General features: G+C 47.0%; 1 protein-coding gene across 1 annotated transcript in view; it reads left to right on the top strand.

Annotated features, from left to right (window-relative positions):
• The window catches only part of LOC115480986, a gene marked incomplete at its 3' end in the record, with an annotated part of 62,313 nt that extends 43,346 nt beyond the window's left edge, over nt 1–18,967 (top strand). Inside the window, 3 exon segments of the mRNA XM_030219970.1 lie at nt 15,289–16,476; nt 16,478–17,836; nt 18,233–18,967. Coding sequence (XP_030075830.1) covers nt 15,289–16,476; nt 16,478–17,836; nt 18,233–18,967 — 3,282 coding nt within the window.
• Between the last annotated feature and the right edge of the window lie 353 nt (nt 18,968–19,320).

Below are 19,320 nucleotides of genomic sequence, written 5' to 3'. Positions count from 1 at the left end.
TTTTACAGCAGCTATGCTCAACTGGAGCCAATCAAAAGCCTGTCCCTTGCTTTTGCTGGGGAGCTGCAGGGGCCTGCCTTGGCGCATACTGTTGACGAGAACGAGCACGCTGGGGATGAGCCTGAGAAAGCTGTTGAGAAGGAAGATTGTTCTTATTATAAGCATAGGAAGCATTCTTCCTTCCCCGGAAAAAACGTCTACCTGATGAGGTAGTAGCAGAAGGCATCCGGTGGGAGAGATTGTCCATAGCGGTTTCCCGCTGAGTGATCTGATCAACCACTTGTTCGACTTTCTCACCAAAAATATTATCCCACCAGCAAGGGACATCCGCAATCCGCTGCTGGACTCGATTGTCCAGGTCAGAGGCACGCAGCCATGAGAGTCTGCACATCACTATACCTTGGGCAGCTGTTTTGGATGCAACATCAAAAGAATTGTAAGCACCCCTGGACAGGAATTTACAACACACCTTCTGCTGCCTGACCACCTCCTGAAAAGGCCTGGCCTGCTCCGGAGGGAACTTATCGACCAAGTCCGCCAGTTGCTTCACCGTGTTCCTCAAATGAATGCTCATGTAGAGCTGGTAAGATTGAATTTTGGCCACGAGCATAGAGGACTGATAGGCCTTTCTTCCAAAAGAGTCCAGGGTTCTAGATTCCCTCCCTGGGGGCGCAGAGGCAACGTCTCTAGGACTCCTGCCTCTTGAGAGCAGAATCCACAACCATAGAGTCGTGAGGTAACTGCGACTTCATCAGCTCAGGTTCTCCGTGAATCTGATATTGGGACTCAGCTTTCTTGGGAATGGTGGGATTATTTAGTGGTTTCATCCACTTCTGCATAAGAGTCTCCTTGAGCACATTAAGCGAACTTACTTACCTGTAGCAGGTATTCTCTGAGGACAGCAGACTGATTGTTCTCACTGATGGGTGATGTCCGACGGCAGCCTCAGAATCGGAGATCTTCCTAGCAACAAAGTTTGCACGCACAGTGCATGCACGACCGTCTTCCTGCCCATAGCGCTAGCGTGCTCCTCAGTCAAGTAGAAAGCAAAGACAAGGAAAGACACAATTCCAAAGGGGAGGTGGGCGGGTTTGTGAGAACAATCAGCCTGCTGTCCCCGGAGAATACCTGCTGCAGGTAAGTAACTTCGCTTTCTCCGAGGACAAGCAGGCTGCTTGTTCTCACTGATGAGGTATCCCTAGCCCCCAGGCTCACTCAAAACAACAAACATTTGTCAATTGGGCCTCGCAACGGCGAGGTCATAACTGAGATTGGCCTAAATAAAACCAGCTAACTGAGACTGCAGCCTGGAACAGAATAAAAATGGGCCTAGGGGGGTGGAGTTGGATTCTAAACCCCAAACCGATTCTGCAGCACCGACTGCCCAAACCGACTGTCGCGTCGGGCATCCTGCTGTAGGCAGTAATGAGATGTGAATGTGTGGACAGATGACCACATCGCAGCCTTGCAAATCTCTTCAATAGTGGCTGACTTCAAGTGGGCCACTGACGCTGCCATGGCTCTAACACTATGAGCCGTGACATGACCCTCAAGAGTCAGCCCAGCTTAGGCATAAGTGAAGGAAATGCAATCTGATAGCCAACTGGAGATGGTGCGTTTCCCGACAGGCACTCCCCTTCTGTTGGGATCAAAAGAAACAAACATTTGGGAGGACTGTCTGAATGGGCTTGTCCGCTCCAGATAGAAGGCCAATGCTCGCTTGCAGTCCAATGTGTGCAACTGACGTTCAGCAGGGCGGGTATGAGGACGGGGAAAGAATGTTGGCAAGACAATTGATTGGTTCAGATGGAACTCCGACACCACCTTGGGCAAGAACTTAGGGTGAGTGCGGAGGACTACTCAGTTATGATGAAATTTAGTATAGGGAGCATGGGCTACCAAGGCTTGGAGCTCACTGACTCTACGAGCTGAAGTAACAGCCACCAAGAAAATTACCTTCCAGGTCAAGAACTCAGGTGGCAGGAATTCAGTGGCTCAAAAGGAGGTTTCATCAGCTGGGTGAGAATGACATTGAGATCCCATGACACTGGTGGAGGTTTGACAGGGGGCTTTGACAAAAGCAAACCTCTCATGAAGCGAACAACTAAAGGCTGTCCAGAGATAGGCTTACCTTCCACACGGTAATGAAAAGCACTAATTACACTAAGATGAACTCTTACGGAGTTGGTCTTAAGACCAGACTTAGATAAGAGCATACTACAAAACCAAAATAGGACCAGACTACAAAGACGCACACAAACTCTACCAACTCATAAATAAACTAATAGATACCACACCGGTTACCACAGCCAGCACAGACACCCCATCGGCAGACCAACTTGCCAAATATTTCAATGAGAAAATTATAAAACTCCGATCCACATTACCACTCAATACCACTGATCACGAAAAATTTATGGATTGCCTGGACCCTACTCCCGGTGAATACCCAGCAGACCGAACCTGGAATGACTTTGATCTGCTAACCGAAGAAACCATCACTCAAGCACTCAACAAATTCTCCAAAACCCACTCCAAACTGGATATTTGCCCCAGTAGCCTATTTTGTTGCTTTTGTATCCCACATTATCCCACCTATTTGCAGGTTCAATGTGGCTTACATTGTACCGTAATGGCGATCGCCAATTCCGGATCAAGAAATACATAGTGGTATTAAAGTTCGTACATGATAAAGTAAATTAAGCAGTCAAGTGTACAAGTTTTTTTCCGTGGAAGAAATCAAGTGGTATTGTGTTAAAGTTCAGTAGTTGACAGTGCAGGTGAAGTAGGGTTAAATGGTCAGTATTCTCAATGGACAAAGGCAGATAGTAGGGTTCTCCAGAAGTCTGCACTGGGACTGTTGCTTTTTAACATATTTATAAATGATCTAGAGATGGGAGTAACTAGTGAGGTAATTAAATTTGCTAACAACACAAAGTTATTCAAAATTGTTAAATCACAAGAGGATTGTGAAAAATTACAAGAGGACCTTACAAGACAGGGAGGCTGGGCATCCAAATGGCAGATGATGTTTAATGTGAGCAAATGCAAAGCGATGCGTGTGGGAAAAAGGAATCCGAACTATAGCTACGTAATGCAAGGTTCCACATTATGAGTCACCGACCAGGAAAGGGATCTAGGTGTCATCGTGGATGACACATTGAAACCTTCTGCTCAGTGTGTGGCGGCGGCAAAGAAAGCAAATAGAATGTTAGATATTATTAGGAAAAGAAAACAAAAATTAGGACATTATAATGCCTTTGTATCGCTCCATGGTATGACCGCACCTCGAATACTGTGTGCAATTCTGGTCGCTGCATCTCAAAAAAGATATAGTGGAATTAGAAAAGGTACAGAGAAGGGCAATGAAAATGATAAAGGAGATGGGACGACTTCCCTATTAGGAAAGGCTAAAGCAACTAGGGCTCTTGAAGAGATGGCTGAAGGGAGATATGATAGAGGTCTATAAAATGAGTGGAACAGAACAGGTAGACGTGAATCGCTTGTTTACTCTTTCCAAAAATACTAGGACCAGGGGGCATGTAATGAAGCTACAAAGTAGTAAATTTAAAACGAATCGGATAAAATATTTCTTCACTCAACATGTAATTAAACTTGAATTCATTGTCAGAGAGTGCAGTAAAAGCAGTTAGCTTAGCAGGGTTTAAGAAAGGTTCGGATAGCTTCCTAAAAGAAAAGTCCTTAAGCCATTATTAAAATGACTTGGGGAAAATCCACCGCTTATTTCTAGGATAAGCAGCATAAAATGTAAGCCATGCAGCAGAATTTTGAACAGACAAAAGGGAAGAAAGTGTTTAATGAGCTACCTCAGAGGAGCAAGTTGTAGTAATTAAGCAAGAGGTGATGAGAATGTGGATTCAGAATGGAAAGGTTAAATTTTGGTGATGTTATAGAGAAATAAATGGCAGGTTTTAGCGGTTGGATATGTGCAGAAAAAAAGAGGAATCAAATATGACCCTAAAGTTATGAGCGGAGGAGACAAGGAAGATGACAGCGCTATCCACAGAAACAGAGAATGGGGGAAGAGGAGAGATGGGTTTAGGGAGAAAGATAAGAAGCGCAGTCTTGGCCATGTTCAATTTCAGATGGCTGCAATGTCATACAAGCAGGCTGAAACTTGGGCCTTGATTCCTTGTGAAATTTCTGGTGTGGAGAGGTAGATCTGGGAATCATCAGTGTAAAGATGGAACAGAAAAACATGGGAGGAGGTCAAAGCACTAAGGCAGGAGTGTCAAGGTTTTCAGGATTTTCACAATTAACATGCATGATATCTATTTGCATACAATGGAGGCAGTGCATGCAAACAGATCTCATGCATACTCACTGCAGAAATCCTGAAAATCCGACTGGATTGTGGCCCTCAAGGACAGAGGTCGGACACCCTTGCACTAAAGGTAACAGACAGAGAAGAGAAGTTGTCCTAAGACAACTTCTGAGGTACACCGATAGTGGAACTAGTAGTGGAGGAGGATCTACCAGAGCATTCACTAAACGTGCAATGGGAGAGATAAAAATAAAACCAAGACAGAAAAGAGCCCCCAAATCCACGCAACGATAGTGTATCAAGGAGGATGAAGATTGAGTAAAGGATCTTGGATTTTGGCAAGGGCTGTTTCTGTAGAATATAGAGGGTGAAAGCTAGATTGCACTGAAACTAGAATAGTTTGAAATGAAAACGTCAAGACGGCAGTGGGAAACAGCATGTTCAACTAGCTTGGATGAGAAAGGGAGGAGGGAGACTGGACCATAGCTAGAAGGGCAGTTAAGGTCCAGTGAAAGCTTTTTGAGAAGAGGTGTAACCACAGCATGTTTGAAGGCATCAGACAGAAGGGGGAGATAGAGCTGAACAGATAAATGGGAATGGGATCAGAGGAACAGAGAGCTCGAAGTTAAAAAAAAAATGAATATGTGCAGTTTCCACTTCTGTGATTTTAGAAAAGGAAGAAAGGGTGGCAAAGGTTGAAGATAGGTTGTGATAATGAACTGGGGGAATGGGAGATGAAAGTAACCTATAGAACTCACTATCGGGCTCATTTTCAAAGCACTTAGCCTCCCAAAGTTCCATAGAAACCTATGGAACTATTAGCCTCCCAAAGTGCTTTGAAAATATGCCTCTATGTGAACCATAAAGTAGATGAAATTGCACCCTCAACTGGGCTCCATAGCCCCCAGGTGAAGCAACCACTGCAAATGTGATTTCTACAGCCTCACTCTTGAGGAGTCTGCAAAGGGACACCATAAAGGTGTCCAAAACGGGTTCTGTGAGCTCAAGGGCATAACCTTTTTTTAACAACCTCCAAGATACACTAGTCAGAGGTAATGAGGGCCTACTCCCTGTAGAACAGGCAGTCTTACTCTACCCGCACCTCCACAGAGTGCACACTGACCCTCATTGGGAACCCTTAAGTAGATTACAGTGCAATATAATCTACTTAAACTGCCCAAGCTACAGACAACACAAAACACAGCCATTAAGACTTATCTACGCACTGAAAAATTTCAACAGGGTCTCTCTTCTATATGCCCAGCTATACTAGCTGACTGTAAAGGACAGAATTGTCTTCAAACTCTGTTTTGTCTTCAAAAATTTTCAAGGCTATCCCCCCCCCCCCCCCCCTCCTAAATGTTTTCTATAATCTCAACTGTGCAATCAGGCTACAGGACAAAAAAACTCAAACTTTACTTCCCATCATACAAGGAATTTTGCTTCTTCACAAGCTTATTCTCTTACCAAGCTGCCAAATTCTGGAACTCCCTACCAACACCTATGCTCAACATCAACTGCTACATCCAATTCCGTATAGCCTTAAAATCCATTTTATTCAAGAAAAATGTACTGTTGACACTTTAAATATGTTTAATGTCAAACTATATTTCCTTTCTCTATAACTATTCATCAGACACGACCAGTCTACAGGAAACCTTAAAAACCTGTTCCCTGTACTTTTTCTACTAAACCAACGCTAATTCATTTTCCACCAGATAACATTATCTCTCGGCCATACAATGTAACTGACACCCCATTGAAATACTTCTGTCTTATCCATCTGTCAATCCGCTGTAGTCTGTAACGGACATCTCAATGCACTACTGTTGATCTCTTTACTCTGTAATCTGCTCCGAACCTCTCAAGGTGCGAGTGGAATATAAGCACCTGGCAAAGTAAAGTGTGGAGGAGGCAGCAGTTTTCTCATCCTCCTAAAGGGCAATCCTTTTTGCCCCCTCACCAAAGAGAGGCAGCTGGTTCCCTTCAGTCTTGGTAGTTATCAGTCACAATCCTTGGGGCTTGACCTGCTCCCAAATCCTCTAACTACAGATCTCGCCTTGTCCTTAAGAAGCCATCGAGGACTATTCACACCCAAGTCCTTTACAAGTTTCTCAAGATCCTCCCGGAATAAAAACTGGCCATGAAATGGAAACTTGCTTAAGTGAGACTTGTCTGCAGACCAGTACCAAAGCCATTCTGGGAAAGGGGGAGACTGTTCCGAAAGGATGGACTCCACCTTAACTGGGATGATTAAAGAGATAGGGAAGCTTTTAAACAAGAATGGGGGGGGGGGGGGGGGAAGCCGACAGTCACCGAACGCATGGTTTGGTGTGGCGTATCCTTAAAGGGTCATTCCATGTAAAGTGGTCTGGTGGTCCCTGCGCGACCATCATGGACCTCGACGAAATCCTCCGCGAACATCCACACACGTCCCCAATGAACACTGGCAAAGCTCCACATTCGCCGATGCAATAGCCTAATAAGGTTCGCCCCCAAACGCTTCAAAACAGACCTTACGTCACACCTGAACTACATGCTACAACATGGACTCTTCCCCAAGGACAAAGGAAATGTATTACTTACACCCATACCCAAAGATTTAAAGAAAAAACTAAATGACAAAACCAACTACCGACCAGTAGCATCCATCCCCCTGATAGTAAAACTAATGGAAAGTATGGTAACCAAACAACTCACCAATTACCTAAACAAATTTACAATATTACATGAATCACAGTCAGGATTTCGATCCTACCATAGTACTGAAACAGTGATAACCACTCTTATAACAAAATTTAAACAACTAATTGCAACTGGACACAATGTACTACTCCTACAATTTGATATGTCCAGCGCGTTCGACATGGTCAGCCACCAAATACTCTCGAACATCCTAGACTACTTTGGGATTGGAGGAAACGTACTAAAATGGTTTAAAGGCTTCCTAACAGCAAGATCCTATCAAGTGATCTCAAAATCAAAAACGTCCACATCATGGAAACCTGAATGTGGAGTACCACAAGGATCACCGCTCTCACCAACCCTTTTTAACTTGATGATGACACCCCTAGCCAAATCGCTATCCAACCAAGGACTTAACCCGTACATCTATGCTGACGATGTCACGATATACATCCCATTCAAACAAGACTTAACCGAAATCACAAATGAAATCACACACAGCCTCCAAATAATGAACTCCTGGGCGGACGCATTCCAACTAAAGCTAAACACAGAAAAAACACAATGTCTCATCCTGTCCTCACAATACAACACAAACAAACCCAATACCATAAACACCCCAGACTACACACTTCCGGTCTCAGACAGCCTGAAAATTCTGGGAGTTACAATTGACCGAAATCTCATACTCGAAGACCATGCGAAAAACACAGCAAAGAAAATGTTCTACTCAATGTGGAGACTTAAAAGAATCAAACCTTTCTTCCCAAGAGAAGTATTCCGTAGCCTAGTTCAATCAATGGTACTAAGTCATCTAGACTACTGCAATGCCATTTATGCCGGATGCAAAGAACAAATCATTAAGAAGCTTCAAACCTCTCAAAACACAGCAGCCAGACTCATATTTGGGAAAGCGAAATACGAAAGCGCCAAACCCCTAAGAGAAAAACTACATTGGCTTCCACTAAAAGAATGAATTGCATTCAAAGTTTGCACCCTGGTCCACAAAATCATTTATGGGGAAGCCCCGACCTACATGTCAGACCTTATAGACTTGCCTATTAGGAACGCAAAAAGATCATCACGCACATTCCTCAATCTCTACTATCCTAACTGTAAAGGGCTAAAATATAAATCCACATACGTGACCAGTTTCTCATACATCTGCACGCAACTATGGAACGCACTACCGAAGAACATAAAAACGCAAGACCTAACCATTTTCCGAAGGCTATTGAAAACAGATCTTTTCAAGAAGGCGTACCATAAACATCCAGCCTAAGTACCAAATAATAACATTATACACGATCTATACAAAACCAAACTTTTATCGCATGACTGCCTAACCTCTCTGCTATTAATGATCAAGCACTACAACTTTAAACCTTATGTTGAATAGGGTCTTTCTATAGTCGATGACCTAATGTATATTACAACCCAATTCATTACTCAGGAACCTTCATGCAATACCATAATGCATTCCTCTTTACCATATATGTGTGCACAGGATATATATATATATATATATACTATGACCTGTTCCATATATACTATGTTCCATGTATATTCTATGTATGTTACCATATCTGTATGCACCTTAACGCAATACCATTGTAATTCTGTTACCCGGAAATGGCAAACGCCATTACGGCAAATGTAAGCCACATTGAGCCTGCAAATTGGTGGGAAAATGTGGGATACAAATGCTACAAATAAAATAAAATAATAAATAAGAGCAGAAGGTATTCAAGCAGGGTCTGTGTAGGACAAGAGCGAGGGTCTAGGGCCTTGCTGTCACACCAGACGACAAACCTCCTCCATTTAAAAAAGTAACTCTTTTTAGTGGAATCTTTCCTGGAAGCAAGCAGGACTCGGGAGACACCCTCCGACAAACCCAAGGAGGCAAAGTCTACGCTCTCAACATCCAGGCCGCGAGAGCCAGAGACTGGAGGTTGGGATGCAGAAGCGCCCCCTCGTTCTGAGTTATGACGGTTGGAAAACACTCCAATCTCCACGGTTCTTCGGAGGACAACTCCAGAAGAAGAGGGAACCAGATCTGGCGCAGCCAGAAGGGCGCAATCAGAATCATGGTCCCACAATCCTGCTTGAGTTACAGCAAAGTCTTCCCCACCAAAGGTATGGGAGGATATGCATACAGGAGACCCTTCCCCCAATAAGGGAGAAAGGCATCCGATGCTAGCCTGTCGTGGGCCTGAAATCTGGAACAGAACTGAGGGACCTTTTGATTGGTCTGAGCAGCAAAGAGATCGACCAAGGGGATGCCCCACGCTTGAAAGATCTGACGTACCACCCTCGAGTTGAGAGACCACTCATGAGGTTGCATTATCCTGCTCAGCCTGTCGGCCAGACTGTTGTTGACGCCTGCCAGATAAGTGGCTTGGAGAAACATGCCGTGACGGCAAGCCCAAAGCCACATCTGGACGGCTTCCTGACACAGGGGGCGAGATCCAGTGCCCCCCTGCTTGTAGATGTAATACATTGCAACCTGATTGTCCGTCTGAATTTGAATATTTTGATTGGACAGCCGATCTCTGAAAACCTTCAGAGCGTTCCAGACCGCTCGCAACTCCAGGAGATTGATCTGAAAACCGGTTTCCTGGAGGGACCAACGTCCTTGAGTGTGAAGCCCATCGACATGGGCTCCCCACCCGAGGAGAGACACATCCGTTGTCAGCACTTTTTGTGGCTGAGGAATTTGAAAGGGGGGTCCCAAGATCAAATTGGATTGAATTGTCCACCAATGTAGGGATTGGAGAAACCCCGTGGACAGCTGGATCGCATCCTCCAGATCCCCAGTAGTTTGAAACCACTGGGAAGCTAGGGTCCATTGAGCTGATCTAATGTGAAGACGGGCCATGGGAGTCACATGAACTGTGGAGGCCATGTGGCCGAGCAATCTCAACATCTGCCGAGCTGTGATCTGCTGAGACGCTCGGACCCAGGAAACAAGAGCCAGAAGGTTGTCTGCTCTCGCCTCGGGGAGGTAGGCATGAGCAGTCTGGGAATCTAGCAGAGCTCCTATGAATTCTAGTCTTTGAACTGGAAGAAGGTGGGACTTTGGATAATTTATCACAAACCCTAGTAGCTCCAGGAGTTGAATAGTCATCTGCATGGACTGTAGAGCTCCTGCCTGCGAGGTGTTCTTTACCAGCCAATCGTCGAGATAAGGGAACACATGCACTCCCAATCTGCGCAGTGACGCCGCTACCACCGCCAGGCATTTGGTAAACACCCTGGGTGCAGAGGCGAGACCAAAGGGCAGTACACAATACTGAAAGTGCTGCATTCCCAGACGGAATCGAAGATACTGCCTGTGAGCTGGCAGTATCAGGATGTGAGTATAAGCATCCTTTAAGTCCAGAGAGCATAGCCAATCGTTTTCCTGAATCATGGGAAGAAGGGTGCCCAGGGAAAGCATCCTGAACTTTTCTCGGACCAGATATTTGTTCAGGGCCCTTAGGTCTAGGATGAGACACATCCCCCCTGTTTTCTTTTGCACAAGAAAGTACTACTATTACTACTACTACTATTTAGCATTTCTATAGCGCTACAAGGCGTACTCAGCGCTGCACAAACATAGAAGAAAGACAGTCCCTGCTCAAAGAGCTTACAATCTAATAGACAAAAAAAAAAAGTAATCAAATCAATTAATGTGTACAGGAAGGAGGAGAGGAGGGTAGGTGGAGGCGAGTGGTTACAAGTGGTTACGAGTCAAAAGTAATGTTAAAGAGGTGGGCTTTCAGTCTAGATTTAAAGGTGGCCAAGGATGGGGCAAGATGTAGGGGCTCAGGAAGTTTATTCCAGGCGTAGGGTGCAGCGAGACAGTTGGCAGTAGTGGAGAAGGGAACAGATAAGAAAGATTTATCCATGGAGCGGAGTGCACGGGAAGGGGTATAGGGAAGGACAAGTGTGGAGAGATACTGGGGAGCAGCAGAGTGAGTACATTTATAGGTTAGTAGAAGTTTGAAGAGGATGCGAAAACGGATAGGGAGCCAGTGAAGCGACTTGAGGAGAGGGGTAGTATGAGTAAAGCGACCCTGGCGGAAGACGAGACGGGCAGCAGAGTTTTGAACCAATTGGAGAGGGGAGAGGTGACTAAGTGGGAGGCCAGCAAGAAGCAGATTGCAGTACCTGGAATAGAACCCCAACCCTTCCTGCCCCGGTGGCACGGGCTCGACCACATTGGCGCTGAGAAGGGCGGAGAGTTCCTCTGCAAGTACCTGCCTGTGCTGAAAGCTGAAAGACTGAGCTTCCGGAGGGCAATTTGGAGGTTTTGATATCAAATTGAGGGAGTATCCCAGCCGGACTATTTGAAGAACCCACCGGTCGGAGGTTACGAAAGGCCACCTTTGGTGAAAAAATTTTAACCTCCCCCCAACCGGTAGGTCATCCGGCATGGACACTTTTATGTTGGCTATGCTCGCCTGGAGCCAGTCAAAATCCCGTCCCTTGCTTTTGCTGGGGAGCTGCAGGGGTCTGTTGAGGCACACGCTGTTGACGTGAACGAGCGCGCTGGGGCTTAGCCTGAGCGTGCTGGCGAGAAGGTGGATTGTACCTACGCCTATTAGAAGCATAGGGAACATTCCTCCTTCCCCCATAAAAACGTCTACCTGAAGAGGTAGATGCTGAAGGCGTCCGGTGGGAGAGTTTGTCGAATCCGGTGTCCCGCTGGTGGAGCTGCTCTACCACCTGTTCGACCTTCTCGCCAAAAATGTTATCCCCCCGGCAAGGAGCATCCGCAATCCGCTGCTGGACTCTATTCGCCAGGTCAGAGGCACGCAGCCATGAGAGTCTGTGCATCACTATACCTTGAGCAGCGGCCCTGGACGCAACATCAAAAGTGTCATAAGCACCCCTGGACAGGAATTTGCGACATGCCTTCAGCTGCCTGACCACCTCCTGAAAAGGCTTGGCCTGCTCCTGAGGCAGCTTGGGCAAAAGAAGTCATATTAAGTTTAACTTCTCAGTCCTGCAAGTGGTGGAGGAATGTCATCTGGTTTTAATTATTCAAATGTCTAGCTTTTGCTAGGCTACAGGTTAGAAAGGTCAGAGAGAAGTAATTATTTACCACATATGGATACCATTATGAGCCAGGCATATTGCAGGCAGTTTTAAAAGGATTAGATTGAATGCTGGTTAGAAGGAGATAGAGTAGAGTAAATAATTCTAGATAATTCTAGATGAGTTAGATTTTGTCTTATAAGGAATTCTGATTTCTGCTTATTTTAGAATATGTTTTATTCTGTGTAATTAATAAGTTCTTTCTCTATGTAGAATATCTTTTAAATCTAGTGGCTGACTTTTCAAGTGAAGCTTTGTCTGCCATCATCTGGTTTGAATTATCCACAGTCCTAGCGAGTTCTATGTAGGAAGCTAATAGGTGAAAGAGGTCAGAGAAAGTCTTGATTAATTATAGCTAAGTGTAGGACTGGTCCTGAAAGTAATAACAAACTATATCTGTGTGCTATTAAGTAAGATTGGCCCTTGACCCCTTAATGAATGCCAGAACCCAGTTAGTATGAAGTTAGCTGGGAATATGAGAATTTAATCATAATAAAATGCAAGAGATAGGTGCCCCATTGTCTAGTGTGAGAGGCCCCAGGTCATAGGTCAGTTTAGGAAATACCAAACCTATGTAACTGATATTTTTAAGTAATGTGTAAGTAATAATTAGTTCAAGGCAGGGTAATCAATCTATTCTTTACCATCTGGTGAGAAAGGGGGGCTAGAGAGGAGTAAGACCCTATATAACTGAGAGCAGAAGCAGCTTACGTCAGAAGAAGAAGAGAGACAACAGAAGGAGAGAAGGACAGACAGGAGACGCAGGGTCCAGAGAGCTGAGAAAGAGAAGAAGAGACCTAGTGCTGATGTCCTACTTTGTTTGCTGGCAAATAAAGAAGATTTCTCTCTCATTCTGGTGTGTGGTGTTTGACTCTTGAAGTACCACAGATTCTGCTAACAATAGTGGTAATTCCTGCAACAATTCTTGGTGGCAGCAGTGGGATCCTGAACCCTGCATCAATTTCTGGCACCCAACTGCCTGAGGAATACTGGCCGGGTATGTATTCTGTATTCTGTATTGTAATCCTAGCTAGGAAACTGTAAACCAGCCCCTCAAAAATTGAGGGAAGGGGAGTCTGATCAACTCTCAGCGAAGGCCTTAGTACCTTCTAGTCTACTGGGGATTAGTAGGGAAACCGCCAGAGCCTATCTGTATCTGAGAAATCTGAAATTGTTGGGTGGGATTTTTTGTACAGTATGTGTGTGATGCATGGATGATTAAATGAGTGTGGACTTCTTATAGCTGCGGTTCCAGTTAACGCGAGTTCAACTGGCCAGCGACGGAAGGAAGCGATTGTTGTTTGTTTACCTTTTTGTCTCTGGATCTGTGGACCCCTTACCACACTTCCAAAAATTCCCCTTCCTTTCTGTGTGTTGTAACTGTAAGCATTATGGGAGGGACATCATCTAGACAAATTGATACTCCCCTAGATTGTATGCTTAAGAATTTTAAGAAAGGATTTTTACTTAATGATTATGGACAGACTTTAAGCTTAAGTACTCTAAGAACTTTGTGTGAAGTTGAGTGGCCATCTATAGGAGTGGGGTGGCCCCCTGGTGGCAGCTTAGATATTGACGTAATCCGGAAGGTCTACAGCATAGTTGTAGGAGAACCAGAATATCTTGAACAACTCCCCTATATAGATTCCTGGGACAGCCTTGTGACTGACCCTCCCTCTTGGTTGAAAACTTATATGGGATCCCTAGTGAAGTTCATGTTGGGCCGCGTTCAAAGAAAGATTATTAGAAAATCTAAACTGGAGGAGGGAAAGAGCCCCAGGAAGCCTACCACCCAATCAGTGGCTTCTGCCCCTACCCTGTCCGAGAAACCCATACTCTCTGATGACCCCTCAGATCTTGAGCCACCACCTTATGGCCCATTGTTGGGGTTCCGCTCCACCCCCAGAGATCCACGGCGTCCAGCCCAAGCCTCTCCAGCACAGGCTTCTCCGGATAGTTCCTCCCCTTCTGTGCAAACCCCACCACATCCTAGGTTGGACTTTTCAACCAGCATCTACCCTCCTCTGCCACATCCTCCCCTGCTAACCTCCCAAGACCCGCGGTGGGCTCCACCCCCTGACTCCTCAACTCCCGACAGCCCAGCCTTTCCCTCTAGTACCCCTACCCACTCATCAGGGGCCCGGCATCCTTTTCAATGGACTGAATCACCTGTGATCACCTCTCAGTCTATGAGTACCCCTCCTCATCCCTCAGGGGTTCAACACGCCTCCCCTGAATGGGTTAGACCTGTTGCAATCACCTTTGAGCATGATAAGAGGGTAGCTCCTAGCTCTACCTCAGGTTCCATTCCCACCTCCTCGAGAGCTCTGCCCCTGCGCCAGGTAACCACCACTCGACCGGATCCTAATAATCCGGGTCAGGTTATGCAGGCACAGGCCTACCAGTATGTACCCTTCACAACCACCGATCTCCTGAATTGGAAGACGCATTACCCCTCTTATACTGAAAAGCCTCAGGCAGTGGTGGACCTAGTGGCTAGCATTATGGCCACCCATAACCCAACTTGGACTGATTGTCAACAACTTCTCCTGACCCTCTTCACAACTGAGGAGAGGCGGAAGATTTTACAAAATGCTGAGGCCATCACGCAAGCGCGTGTTCCCGAGGGGACACAGGACCCAGAGGAATGGGTTAGAACTCGGTTCCCTCACGCAGCTCCAGCTTGGGATCCAAATAATGGGCAGCACTATGAACTGTTGTCTGGCTATTGCCGGGACTTGCTGGAAGGTATGAAGAAAGGCATAAAGAGGCCCATTAATCTGGCAAAGGTCTCTGAAATTCTCCAAGGGGCAACTGAATCCCCTGGGGCCTTTTTAGAGCGACTAATTGAAGCCTACAGAACATACACCCCATTTGACCCTGAGGCACTAGAAAACCAGAGAATGGTGAATAGTGCATTGGTGGCCCAGAGTATGCCAGATATCCGGAAGAAGCTGCAGCGTCAAGAGGGATTCGCAGGGATGAATACCACCCAGCTAATTGAGATCGCAACAAAGGTTTTTGTTAATAGGGATCAGGAGATGCGCCGAGAGGCTGACCGGAAGATGCAGAAGAAGGCCGACCTCTTGGCGGCAGCCATTACTAATTCCACCCTTAACCGAGGTCGACCTCTAGCTAATGGGAAGCCAAAGTGGGACCCCGGACCGCCAGCCAGGCCTCGAGATTCCTTCAATCAATCCCGGCCACGAGGGGAGAATCCTAGACCACGATTGGAGAGGGATCAGTGCGCCTACTGCAAGGAAAGAGGGCACTGGAAAGATGAATGCCCCCAGAGGCGCCAGGGACTGAGAAGGGGACCAGGAGATCGAGGAAGCCGAGGCCGAGTTCGAGAGGGAAGATATGAGCCTTCTGAATCTGACATCATTGGGATAGCCGAGATGGCAGAATGGGATGAATAGGACAGACCGGGTTCCTACAAACTGGGCTCCCAGGAACCCATGGTCAAGCTAACCATAGGGAGCCGCTCAATTCCATTCATGATTGATACAGGAGCTGAACATTCTGTTGTGACGGAGCGATTAGCGCCTGTGTCTGGAAAAACTGTCCGAGTGGTGGGAGCCACGGGGGTGCAGAACCGGAGGCCCTTCCTGACGACCCGTAGATGCCAATTAGGCTCACACACAGTCACTCATGAATTCCTGTATATGCCAGACTGTCCAATCCCTTTGTTAGGCCGGGACCTGCTGTCCAAGCTTAGGGCCCAAATTTCCTTTGACTCAGATGGCCAGACTTCAGTCTCCTTTCGGCCCCCGACATCCAGCCCTAAGGGCATATTGAGTTTCTGCTGCCCTCTTGAAGAAGAATGGCGGCTGCATCAGTCGCATGGCCAAGTTGACCTATCCCTGGCCGATAGCTTCCAGGTCAATGGGGTATGGGCAGAAGATAATCCCCCAGGGTTGGCCCGAAATATTCCTCCTGTCCATGTAGATTTACTTCCGAGTGCCCGGCCAATCCATCTTCGCCAATACCCAATTCCCCGAAAGGCTTTGGAAGGGATTCAAGCACATTTGAATCGTCTGTTATCCCATGGAATTATTCGACCTTGCCAGTCTCCATGGAATACGCCACTGTTGCCAGTTCAGAAGCCAGGGACTGAGGACTACCGGCCAGTCCAAGACTTACGAGTGGTCAACAAATCCACTATTTCATTACACCCTGTAGTGCCTAATCCATATGTCCTGCTGGGATTGATACCTTCTGAAGCTACCCATTTCACGACACTGGACCTAAAAGATGCCTTCTTTTGTATTCGGGTGGCCCCCGCCAGTCAACTGCTTTTCGCCTTTCAATGGGAAAACCCAGTAACAGGATGGAAGCTTCAGTATACATGGACCCGCCTGCCACAGGGGTTCAAGAACTCCCCCACCATTTTTGGGACTGCCCTAGGACAAGACCTTAAGACTTTTTAAATCTGAGCCTTCCAGGCGAGTTTTACTCCAGTATGTAGATGACCTCCTGGTTGCAGCAGTGACCCAGGAAGAGTGTTTCGAGGCTACCAGAGAATTGCTGGAGTTACTCTTGGATGCAGGTTATAAGGTCTCACGCTCGAAGGCCCAACTCTGTCAGTCAGAAGTGAAGTATCTGGGCTTCTGCATTTCCCAGGGAAGTCGGAGACTGGATGTCAGTAGGAAGCAAGCGGTTGCTGCAATTCCCCAACCCAAGTGCAGAAGGGAAGTTAGGGAATTTCTGGGAGCAGCCGGATTCTGCAGAATTTGGATTCCGAATTTTGCACTGATGGCGAAACCCCTTTACCAGGCCACAAAGGGGGGTGAAAAGGAACCATTTGAATGGGGACCTATTGCTCAACAATCCTTCATCGCCATAAAGAAAGCCCTACTCCAAGCCCCTGCGTTAGGCCTTCCTGATGTGGAGAAACCTTTCTCACTGTATGTCCACGAGCGACAGGGGGTTGCTCTGGGTGTGCTGACCCAGATGATGGGATCCTGGCAGAGGCCTGTTGCATACCTGTCTAAACAGCTGGATGGAGTGGCTAAAGGATGGCCAGCCTGCCTGAGGGCCATTGCAGCAACAGCCTTACTGGTCCAGGAAGCTGATAAGTTGACCTTGGGGCAAGAACTGGTTGTTAAAGTCCCCCACGCAGTTCTCACCCTCATGGAGTACAAGGGCAACCACTGGTTTACAAATAGCCGTATGGTTAAGTACCAAGCCAGCTTATGTGAGAATCCACAGATACACCTGGAAACAGTGGCTACATTCAATCTCGCCACTCTTTTGCCAGCGTCTGAGGGACCACCGGATCATGACTGTATCCAAACCATGGATGAAGTGTACTCCAGTCGACTAGATCTCAAAGATGTTCCTTGGAGGGACCCAGATGTAATTTATTTCACAGATGGAAGCAGTTACGTGGAGAACTCCAAGCGATTGGCAGGCTATGCTGTGGTGACAGAGGACAAGGTGATAGAAGCAAGGGCCTTGCCCCAAGGAACTTCAGCCCAGAAAGCAGAACTTGTGGCCCTCATACGAGCTCTGGAGCTAGCAGCAGGACTGGTGACCAACATTTATACTGATTCCAAGTATGCCTTCACAACTCTACACGCTCATGGAGCTTTGTATAAGGAAAAGGGACTCATAAATGCCGCAGGCCAACCTGTTAAGTATGGACCTGAAATACTTCAGTTGCTAGAGGCTGTTTGGGCCCCTAAGAAGGTAGCTGTCATTCACTGCAGGGGACACCAAAGGACAGATACTCCAGTGGCCCGTGGGAATCGCCATGCTGATCGGGTGGCCAAGGAAGCTGCTCGAGGACCCCCAGCAGGTACTGTGACCCCCCTGTTTCAGATTCGACTGCAAGAATGGACGCCTATGTACACCCAAACGGAAGAGAAATGGGCTCAAGAGGAAGGTGCAGTAAGGAGACCTGATGGCTGGTTACATCTCCCTGATACCAGAGTTCTGGTGCCACGCCACCTAGCTTGGCCAGTAGTGTCTCAAGCTCATGACCTATCACACTTAGGGAAAACAGCACTAGCCCGCCTACTCAGTCGAGTAGTGGTCCTGGAAGGATTGGATAGTCTGGTTGCCACTGCCTCTGCCCGATGTACTCTCTGTGCCCAGAATAATGCTCGTCAGGGACCCCGTATTCCACCAGGAGTTCAGTCTAGAGGACTAACACCCTTTGAGTCCCTAGTCATAGACTTCACAGAAATGCCCAGGAGCGGTAGGCTCCGATACCTCTTGGTCATGGTCTGTACTTTCTCTGGGTGGGTGGAAGCATATCCTACAGTCACTGAGAAAGCCACAGAAGTAGCTCGAGCCCTCCTTAGGGATGTCATCCCCAGGTATGGACTGCCCCTTGCCATAGGTTCAGATAATGGTCCTGCCTTTGTTGAAGCCACACTTCAGGCCCTGTCCCGCGCATTGCGCATTACCTGGAAATTGCATTGTGCCTACCGTCCCCAGAGTTCAGGGCAGGTTGAGCGGGCAAACAGAACCTTGAAAAATAGCCTAGCAAAGATTTGTCAGGAAACCCAACTGAAATGGCCACAGGCACTGCCACTAGCCCTCTTCCGCCTCCGATGCACCCCAACTAAAGGAACAGCCCTCTCTCCCTTTGAAATTGTGTATGGGAAGCCCCCAGCCATTTTGCAGGGAATTAAGGGAGACATAGGGACTTTAGGGTCTGCCCAGGTGCAGGAGCAGGTAGCCCTCTTGGGCCGGATAATTTCTGAGCTTCAGTCTTATGTGAGAGAAATAAACCCTGTCCCCTTCCAGGCTCAGGTACATTCCTTCCTGCCAGGGGATAGAGTTTGGGTGAAAGACTGGAGGTTGCAGCCTTTGGGGCCCCAATGGAAAGGACCTTTTACTGTTTTGCTTTCTACCCCTACAGCTGTGAAGGTCGCAGGGATAACTCCATGGGTCCATTGGTCTCGAATCAAGTCTGCTGACCAGACTGAGCCCAGCACGGATCAGACGGAGCCTAAACAGTGGAGAGCAGAAAGTGATCCAGCGGAGCCATTGAAGCTGCGCTTGACCCGAACCAAAGAATCTACTAGCTGAAAAGAAGGGTCAACTGCATACCGCAGGAGCTGCTGGACTTCGGCTTCATACTGAGACTCTTTCTTGCCTGATTCTGGCTTTCCTGGAATTTGAGAGCTTGATCCTTGTCAGTTGAGGTTCTATCCCAACTGGTATAAGAACTCAAAGACTGAGAACATTATATTAGAGTAATCTGTGACTAGCACAGACTGTTGGAATATTATTGCTTAATTAGTTTGCTGTATTTG

Source organism: Microcaecilia unicolor, chromosome 11, assembly GCF_901765095.1.
Source record: "Microcaecilia unicolor chromosome 11, aMicUni1.1, whole genome shotgun sequence".
In the NCBI taxonomy this organism is placed as follows: Eukaryota; Metazoa; Chordata; class Amphibia; order Gymnophiona; family Siphonopidae; genus Microcaecilia; species Microcaecilia unicolor.
This window is presented reverse-complemented; position numbering and strand designations above follow the sequence as displayed.